Below are 9,852 nucleotides of genomic sequence, written 5' to 3'. Positions count from 1 at the left end.
GTGTATGTAAGCAGCGTGTTAAAGATTTGGGATGCTAAATAGGTTTCCTATGTACTTACTGATCCGTCCGGAAAAAGCACCATACCTACTTTCTGTTTATTTATGGAGCAATTATACCATCTGCCCCTAAACCTTCACAGGCTGACTGAGGCAGCAGAAAGTTACTCAGAAGAGCCTTATCCCAGAGAAATCATGGGCACGAAGAGGCCAAGTGCCCTGAGGATTTTCACACATCAAGAAGAAAAGTTCTGTATTTTCCATGTAAACTTGTGATGCCCAAGCCCCTGAGTACTTACTTTACACCTGTTCCGACCCTCCAAGAGCCATGAATTTGGTGATGGTGATTTAAAGAGCACCTGAGTCTCTCTTAGGCTGGTGAGTGGCACAGATAAGAAATCTGTTGCTATACCACCTAGCTGAGTCAACTATTATTTTTATTATTTCAGAGGACTAGCAACTAGTTAGATGAACTAGTACCTAGTTCATCTCCTCAGAGTTGGAATTAGAGATACAAGAAATTTCTGAGCATGTGACCAGAACTGTTAGTTCATTTAAACATTTACCTGTTTTTTTCCCTTTATTTTTGAATGTAAGAAAAGAGGAAAATATATCTAGAAAGCAGTTTTTATTTCATAGGTTATTTCTTCTTAAAAATACATGGTTGAATGCACAACAATGTGAAAGTATTGAATGCCATTGACTTGTACACTTAAAATGATGAAAATGGAAAATTTTATGTTATGTATATTTCACCTCAATAAAAAGACAAAAATACATAATTGCAATAATATTATATAGGCAATATTATCTTGGCTTTTAAACATAACATTATGCTATAATCATTTTTCCATGCCATTGTATATTAGAAAACTTGACTGTCTATGGGATTGATTTATTCAACAAAGATTTATTACTTATCAGTAAGGTACCAAGTACTGTTTTAGGCTGTCGAGATTAAAGCGATAAATAAGACCAACAAGAGTCTGGGACGAAAGCAGCTTCTATTCCAGCCAGGAGAGATGGGCAGTTCAAGGAAGCAAACTCAAGAAGACTGTGTAAGTGGCTGAATGGAATGCAGTCGGGTGGCGATGGAAAGCAGCCCCAGGGGGTTTGGAAAGAATCACCATCACAGGGTGGGGAGGATGCCACATGTAATGGAGCCCAAGAAGCTGAGAACAAGCCAATAGTTGAATGGAGGGCTGAGGAGCTGCGTTCCCGGCAGAGGGAAAAGAAAGCGCAAAGATCTTGAAGCAGGAGAGAACCAAGGAGTCGAGAGGAGGCAAGAGCAACTGATCCTCAGCTGGAGAGTGAGTGGTGTCCGACCAGGATGGGGAGGGACAGAGCAGAGAGCCTCCCGGGCCATGTTGTGGGGTTTAGATTGTGTTGTAAGCACCGGACAAAAAGAGCAGTTTTAAACAAGTCAGTGACATGCTTTGCAAAGCATGCTCTGATCCTTACAGATCAGAGGCAGCTGGAGTGTGAGGGTCAGCCCTGTTAGGAGGCTGACCGGGGGAGAGATGATGATGGGCGATCCTGTCCCTGCCCCGTCCCCCCCCCCCCCCACAGCTGCACAGCAGGGCACCTCCTTCCTGGCCTGGAGGGCAGCTCCACTGAAGCCTTCCTCTGGGGATCATTGGCTTTTGTTAGCGGATGGGGAGAAAGACAAAGAGAAAGGCAAGTGTGCTTCCTTCTCCATCTTCCCGAGAGGGTCAGGGCAAAGCAGGGGCTGTGGTACCTAACGTAAGTTCAAGGTCAGCATGCTCAGTGGTTCCGCGCTATGATTTTGGAGTCAGTTGATTTTGGTCAGATGCCTGCCGTTATGACCATTCTCAAGCCAACTGCTTTTTTATGGAGCAGTTTCTTTATTTGTGATAGTGGGGATAATTGTACTTACCTAAAAAAACTCTGAGGCATAAGTGCATACAAAGCACTTTACTTATGTCTTCATGTGTGTAGCAAGCCCCCAATAAATGGTAGCTATTATTCATGACAAAAAAAGCCAGACTTGAAAGCATAATGATGAACGGATGGGTACTTTTCAAAACTCTACTGATGGAAACAAGTTCAGGAATCAATTTCAGCATGATGCGTTTCAGAGCTGTTTAGTAGATCTGCTCCAGACTCCTCAGAAGTCATAACTGTGCTAGCTTTTCAACTTGGCAAAGCTTTATTTCTACAAAGAGCAAAAGTATGTCATTCCACAAGTACTTGGATTTATAAGGATATTGGGTATTTATGGATACTCAGCTAAAAATAACCAAAGTCTGTTTCTACTATGTGTCAAAAAAAGCAAATTGAAATAGCAAGACTTTCTCTTTTATTCATCAAAATATTTCCAAAACTGAGGAAGCAAAATAAAAATTATTTACACGAGCTATGTAAGGATGGAGAGATTAAGGTAGAAGTCATCTTGTTTTCTGAAATTTCTGTAATATGTGTAAGTGACTATTATAATGAAAAATACTCTAAATTATCATGAAAACTAAAGTAACAGGAGAAAAACTTCTATTTTATCATCATCCTAGGGCTGTGAATAAAAAAAAGAATCCATTCTATTTTTATTTCTAAAAGAAGGTTTAGAATGTTCTTTTTGGATTCATGTGACAATTATGTGAAATGACATTAGACTGGGCCTAAAACCTTCACCCAAATGCAAATAGTAGAGGTTGGCAGCTAATCCATGGACTGGGGGGAAAGAAAACTCTAGGCTTATTTTCAGAACTGTTTCACAATGTCAAAATGTCAGGTTGTGTTGAGATTCAGGATCCAGGTTTAAGACGTTTTTACATGAAGAATAACCACCTGATGTGTCTGAGGGGACCGAGGATATAAGCACTATGGTTCAAAGGTCTGTGTGATCAGAAGCTCAGAATCGATGTGTCATCCTCCCCAGCTCAGTGCTGATCAAGCAGGACCTGCCGAGCTAGTGAGACACAAAGGCGCACCTCACCCAGCTTCTTGGCAAGCCCCAGGCTGGGAAGTCGCCCCAATTCCTCCTCACTCACCTCCTACGTCCAGTTGGCAACGAGGCCTGGGAGGCTTCATCCCCTTGCCACCACATAAAGCACCCTGTTTCAGCCCTCCTTCCTTCACTCTCGGGTTATGGCAGTGGTATCCTTGCAGGCCTGAGATGAGTGCAGTCTGTTCATGGTCTGCTTTCAGCCTTTCAGTGATTTCCCATCATGTCCGAGCCTCCTCCACACACTTTCCACCTCGGGTTAGCTTGTTTTTAGTCTCCCTGTGACTAGAATCTCCTCCCCTCTTCTAGCTAACTCCCACAAGCCTTTCAAAGTCGGGGTCCAGCCCACTTCTCTCTCTGCAAGTCTTCAAAGACTTCCCATTCCAATTTCAAAGCCTTTCTCCGCTCCCAAATCAGCCCCCGCAGGCCCCTACCTTGGCATGAGTCACGCTGTGCTGCCGTTGTAATTCAGGGCCCCAGTCAACAGGCCACCAGGAGCAAGGGCCTTGGGTGCTCAGCTGCACTTCTCCAGGGCCTAAGCCATCCTGGCACTTGGCACAGTTCTTGGGCATTTATAAATAATAACTCATACGATTCTCATGATAGTACATGGTTATTACAAGAATATATAAACATTCATCCAACAAATGTATATTAAATGTCCAGCAGGTGCCAGATACAATTTTAGGCTCAGGAATTCAGCAATGAACAAGACACAGAAACTTCTGATCTCAGTGAGTTTATCGTCTATTGAGGCAAATGGATGATAAAGAGAAAAACAGGTCTCTAATATGAAGTGAGGCCGGGAGAGGAGCTAGAAAGAAAAAGCCAGACGAAGGGGTGAAATGGGACAGAGACTCATTTTAGATAGGATGGTCAGGTAAGGCAACTTGAGGAGGGGACGTGTGAGGAGAGACCTGAGTAACGTGAGTGAGTGAGTCACATGCATACGTGTGGAGGGTGGGGGTGGGAATGGGCAGAGGAAACAGCTAGTGCAAAGGCCCTGAGACAAGAACGGGCTCAGTCAGCATAGCGCACAGCGAGGAGGCCAGCATGCTGCGATGCAGGGTGTGGGGCGGAAAGTGGTAGGAGATGAGATGTACCAGGCAGAGGTGGGGTGGTTAGGTCAGGTACAGCTTTCCAGGCCATCCTGAGGACTTTGGAGTTTATTCACTGGTAGGTGTCAAGCCTGGTGGGACATGATCTGACTTATCTCTTAAAGGATCACTCTGGCTGCTGAGTGGTGAACACGGACTATGGGGAGCAAGCGTGGAAGCAGGTAGACAGTGAGGAGGAGATGCTGCCGCCTGGGGCTCCCCGACTGCAGCAGACAAGTCGTCAAGACTGGATGGGTCGTGAAAGCAGAGCAGACAGCGTCTGCTGATGCAGGCTTTCGAGTGTATGAGACAGAGGAGTCCTGGATGGTTCCAAGATTTCTGGCCAGCTGGTGGGCCAGTGGCACCATTTGTTGAGGTGGGGAAAATTGAGGGAGAAGTGGTTTGGGAGGGTTAGAAATGAAGCATTCTGTGCTATACCCATAAATCTGAGTTGAGCTCCCTTTAAAAGAACACAGAATTTCCTCTGATTGGCTAGATGTTGCTGCCCTTGTACAATTATCTCTCACATCAAGAAATGATGTTGATAACAGACTCTCTCTCTCTCTCTCTATATATATATATAAATAAACGTTTATAGAGAGCTTAGTATGTGCCAGACACCATTCTAAGGACTTTATAAAACTAACTCATAGAATCCCCCCAAATCCTTAGCGGTATATACCATTATTATTCTCATTTTAGGGGTGAAACTGGCCCAGAGAGGTGAAGTAATTTGCTTAAGATCCTCCAGCTAGTAAATAATACAGCCCAGAGTCAACCGCAGGTGCTCCAGCTCCGCTTCCAACCCCAACGCCCAGTCGCACATCTCCTGTTCCATGTGAATGGGGCCATCTTTGACACGTGACCCCGCCTCTGGGTACCGAGCCTTGAGTCTAACACCATTGCCCGCACCCCCGCCCCCGTGGGCGTTCCTGCCTCAGTGCTTACAAAACCTTTGCTCTAAAGAAGCCTGTCAGTATTGGTGGCTACGCCCCTTTTGTCTCAGTCACCCCAGCACTCAATGTCCTCGCTGCCTTTCCTCTAACACCCTGAGGTCAGCCTCCTCCCTGTATTGTTACACACAGGCTTTTTGGTTTCCTGCTCTCTCCAAGCGCCCCGCCTCACTGCCAGTTGTTACAAGTTGTTTTAAAAGCTTCTGAAGATCTCGCTTTTCACCCCTGTGTTCCAGCCGACCTTTTACCACATTGAGCTGAGTGCTGAAGACAAGAGACGAACACGACAGGGCGCCTGACCTCTCCAGAGACTTTGAACTAGAGGCTAGGTCCCATGCCTTTTAGGTTGCGTCCCCCCTCCCAGCACCAAGTGGCCGCAAAGCGGGCAATCAGTGAACATTCACTTATTTAGCAAATGTTTATTGAGTGCTCTTACTACAGGCCAGGTAGACAGAGTGATAGGAGCCCAGGATATGGCGGGAAACCGGACTGCGCAGGGTTCCCACGGGTCCAGAGAAGCGGGGCGACCCTCGTCCTGGCTCTGGCTCCTACGCGAGGACTCGGGAAGGGAGCAGAGGGTTGAGGTGGGGGCCGCGGGAAGTGGCGGCGAAGGAGCCAAGCTCGAGGCGAGAGGCTGGCGTTTCTTCTGACTAAGCGACCCCTCGTTTCGAAAACCGGACGCGACACACACACACACACACACACACACACACACACACACACACAGGACGTGCCGCAGCCGCTTCGGGAACCCCTACCTCACTGCCGTCGCCTAGAACAGCAGCGTCTACGGGGGCGCCGGCCTCGCCGGGAAGCAGGGCTTATCCAGACAAGACGGCTGGACGGTGCTTGCGCGGCCGGCGGGTGGGGCGCACAATCGGAGCAGTTTCTCTTAGAAGGAGAGGGGAGAACTCAGCTCGTTGCCCGAACTCTGGAGCCTGGATTCCCATCCAGGCCTGTTGCTTACCTGCTGTGCGACCTTGCTCAAGTCCCTTCCCAGGACTCAGTTACATCATCGGTTAAATGGGTTTTCAATTAACTTAGGGTTGGTGCGAGAATTAAGAGAGAGAGAATGCCTGGAAAGCTTCCCTAGCTTGGTTCCCGGCCTGGAGGAAGCGCTCCCGGAGCGGAGGTGGTAATTACCCACTGCTCACACCTCGCCGCGTCCCTTGGCCTCCCACGGGCCGGGGCGCCCGCTGCTCTCTTCCGAGGCACCGACGACTAGCCTATTAGGGCGCGTCCTGCCTTGATAGATTTATTGGCTTGCTTGGGGCGGGGTTTGGAAAGAAGCGAGAAGGAGGTGGTGGAGGGCGAAGAAAGGGAAGACGCGAGCGGGAGGCGAGCGAGGCGGGGTTGGGGAGGAGCCCGGCGTGTTCCTGGGCCCCGGCGCAGCGCGCACCCGGAGCCCGCGGCGGCGGGGGCGGGGGCGGCGCGCGGCGGCCAATGGCGCGCGGCGCTGCGGCGGGGGCGGTGCAGGAACCCCCGGCCGCTGACAGCCAAACTCGCCAACTCCGCCCTCGCCCCCGCGGGATCCCGGAGCCCGAGCCGGCCTCGGGCTCAGGCCGCTCGAACTGCGCGGCGAGCGAACATGGCAGTAGAATGAGAAGGCCGGGCTCGGGTCGTGGCCTCCGCGCTGCAGCTCTAGCTCCTCGCCCAGCACCCTCGGAGCCGCATGCTTAGCTGGCCTCCTGGTGGCCGCTGGTTTATTTTATTCGGAGCGGCGGGCGGGGAGGAAAGGGGCCCCGCAGCCCCGCCGGTCCGGACTCTGGAAGCGTGTCGGGGCTCGTGCGTGCGACTCGCCGGCTGAGGAAACGACGCGAGGAAGAGCCGGTCCCGGTTGCGGCGGCTCGGGCGCGGGGATGAGCCAGCCATGGAGCGGCCTCGGCGGGGCGCACGCAGCCGGCCGGCGCTGCGGCGGGGGCGCCGCCTGAACCCGGGCTCCGCTGGGCTTCGGGGCCTCAGGCGCCAGTGGAGGGTCCCTGCCGCCGCCTCCGGGAAGGACAGGAGCCCCTCGTGGCGGACACTGCAGCAGTCACCGTACTGAGGCGCCCGAGCCTGCTCCGTCCGCAGCTCGGTGCGCTCTGGGCACCCGGGCGCCTTGCCCGGTGTACGGCGGCTGGCGCACCGCGGCGAGCTGGGCGCAGGACTGGCTAGAGGGGTGTGTGTGCGCGTGTTCGAGCGGAGATCCGAGCTAAAGCAGAGCCAGGCGGACCGGAGCAGCCATGCTTCCCGGGGTGGGCGTGTTCGGCACGAGCCTCACGGCCCGTGTCATCATCCCGCTGCTGAAAGACGAGGGCTTCGCGGTGAAGGCGCTGTGGGGCCGCACGCAGGAGGAAGCCGAGGAGCTGGCCAAGGAGATGAGCGTCCCCTTCTACACCAGCCGCATTGACGAGGTGCTGCTGCATCAGGACGTGGACTTGGTGTGCATCAACCTGCCGCCGCCCCTCACCCGGCAGATCGCTGTCAAGACCCTGGGTAAGTGACCCCTCCCCCACCTCCCCTCCAGCCTTCTTTCCTTTCCAGGTGCTTTTCCCGTCTCGCCCCCTCTTCATCTCAGCGGCTTACGTGGCATCTACGCCCACCTGGGGACCTGATAGCCCACACCCCACTTTCTCCTTCCTCATCCCTGGCCTTCCCCACACCTACGCTTCCCTCCTCCCTTATGGCACCACCTGAACGCGCTTCCCCACGTGTGTGGCGCGGTGGCTGTAGCAGGCGTGTGTTCCGGGGAAGCGGACCAGGCGGAGGAAATGCTGCGGAATAGGGAAGGACTGCTTGAGGGAGACAAAACTAAGTCCCCAGCTGTGTGTGATGAGCCGGGGTGTGTGTGTGCGTGCGCGCGCGCCTGCGACAGGCGAGTGCGCGCCTAGGAACGCCGGAATAAAGGGCCCCACACGTGTTTCGGGTTTTCTTGGGGGCGGTAGACTACCTGACTGTTAGCAGCTGTGGCGCCCTGCTAGGATAGTTTATTTCTTTCTGCTGTGAGTTAGTTTAGTGTGAGATTAGAGAGGTGACGGTCAGCTGGAATTGTTTCCTTTTCGCTGAAAGCAAGGGTGGCGGGAATGATTGGATGGGGGGTGGGGTGGGGAGGGGATATATTAGGATTCGGAGGCGGTGGGGAGGTCATAGGTTGGTTCAAATTTATTTGAGAAAACCAGAGGGATTTAACTTTCGAGTGCGGCAGCTCAGGAATTATCTTCTGCGCATACTTGGAGTAATGGATCTTAAAATCTTAGGGGAGAGGCGCAGTAGTTCCAGAGGCATGGATGTTTGGTGTGCGAAAAAACCCCACGCTGCCAGTTTCACGTTAAACATGCAATAGTCCCTCCTTAATTCCCCGCAGCAGTTCCCAGGCCCGGTGTTGACAAGCAGGTGGGGATGAGCCCTTCAGCCTTCAGCGGCTGGTTTCCCCCAGGCAGACGGGACCATGTAAGAGCAAATCATCAGTCACTACCTTGCCCAGAGGAAAAAAGAAGTACATATTTGTCCATCAGCAGTTCTCACACGAACCAGGAAGGTGGCTCCCTCCTTACCATCCTGAGAAAATGTTATCGCCCCCCTTTGAAAGTTGGAATTTTTGTTGGCGTTTGAAAGAACGTTTTATTTTTAAAACATGGTTTGGGTTTAGGGTAGGTGGCATGGACATACACTTCAATTCGATCTTCTGAGAGCTATGACCAGAATGTGTAACTCTTTCACCCTAGAAAACCATTTTTATCTCAAGCCATTCTCTTGTTGACTCAGATGGGACCTCTGGTAGGATTCCTAAGGAGGCTATCCAAGGCGGTCAGTTTTCACGTTAATTTTATTAAGCTTCTGATCTTTGTTGCCTGTTGTCTTTGGCCTTGAATTGAACGTCATTGGGTTCTGGCCAATATTTCTTTTCTGTTTGATCTAATGTATATGTTGGGTGGCTAACCTCTGGGCTTACAATGGGTCTGTGCATTTAAAATAGATTATAACCATCCTATAGCATAAATCTGTTAGGTCAGTTTGTAGAAAACAGGTCCATTTTGAGTCCTGTCTCTGTTGGAGAGCTTATAACTGATCACATCAGAAAGACCTTGTTGTAACATCGCTCCCCACACCACCCCAGCCCAGGGTAGTACAGTCTGCAGATCAGACCCGCAGAGCAGGTCTCCTGGAGGGTGGCAATTTGGGGAACAAGGATGTCCCTGTTTTCTGACCATCTCTGGTACTTTAGCCAGGAGAGCATTTGGGGGCTCTGGCTTTGAGAGAAGTGGCACAAGTTGTACATTTCTGGATACTTCTTCTGTTCTTACTTTCAGACATCCCTATGATTTTTCCTTGACAAGGCTAAGGTGGGTTACTTTTTCAAAACCAAGAGTAAGAGGCATGAGAAATAGACTTGGTTTAATAATCATAACTAAGGAACAGGGGTTTGTTCATATTTTCAAGATAAGTCTTGGGCTTTTTAAAATTCCTGATTTCCCAGGTAATTCGAGGTAGTCTGTGGTTATAGGAAATGTGGAGGCATTGGATTGAGAGATAGCTGAATGTTAGGCTCATTCCAGGCTTTATCTTCACTGGAAAATCCCCAGACGTGGCTTTCCTTCTCATTGTACCTGCGAGTACCAGGCAGGGTGGTCATCATGGTGTGTTTAGCTGTCACAGTTAGACGTTCAACACATACGACAGAGGAAGTGAAAAACCGCAGCAGTTATTGGGCCAGTCTGACCGTTGGGGGTTTATAGATAATAGTGTTTGCCTGGGATTGAAACAAGCCAGTCCTGACTAGTCCTGGCCTAGACGATTTGTCCTTCCATCAGCAAAGGCATGGGCTTTGGGTTGCTTCTCTAGCAATGGTGAGAGATCTGTGCCC

General features: G+C 50.8%; 2 protein-coding genes across 2 annotated transcripts in view; both read left to right on the top strand.

Annotated features, from left to right (window-relative positions):
* The first annotated feature begins 6,517 nt into the window (after positions 1–6,517).
* Positions 6,518–9,852, top strand: part of GFOD1 (Gfo/Idh/MocA-like oxidoreductase domain containing 1) — a 91,515-nt gene continuing 88,180 nt past the window's right edge. Inside the window, exon 1 of the mRNA XM_010980082.3 lies at positions 6,518–7,484. Within this exon, the coding sequence (XP_010978384.1) occupies positions 7,232–7,484 (253 nt within the window). The 5' untranslated portion in view covers positions 6,518–7,231. The remainder of the gene's footprint in view (positions 7,485–9,852) is intronic.
* Positions 7,348–9,852, top strand: part of TBC1D7 (TBC1 domain family member 7) — a 132,170-nt gene continuing 129,665 nt past the window's right edge. Inside the window, exon 1 of the mRNA XM_064476206.1 lies at positions 7,348–7,484. The gene's annotated coding sequence lies outside the window, so the exon portion shown is untranslated. The remainder of the gene's footprint in view (positions 7,485–9,852) is intronic.

The sequence above is a fragment of the Camelus dromedarius genome, chromosome 19 (genome assembly GCF_036321535.1).
Source record: "Camelus dromedarius isolate mCamDro1 chromosome 19, mCamDro1.pat, whole genome shotgun sequence".
Classification (NCBI taxonomy): domain Eukaryota; kingdom Metazoa; phylum Chordata; class Mammalia; order Artiodactyla; family Camelidae; genus Camelus; species Camelus dromedarius.
The sequence above is the reverse complement of the archived record's forward strand: the minus strand, read 5'-3'. Positions and strand labels throughout refer to the sequence as shown.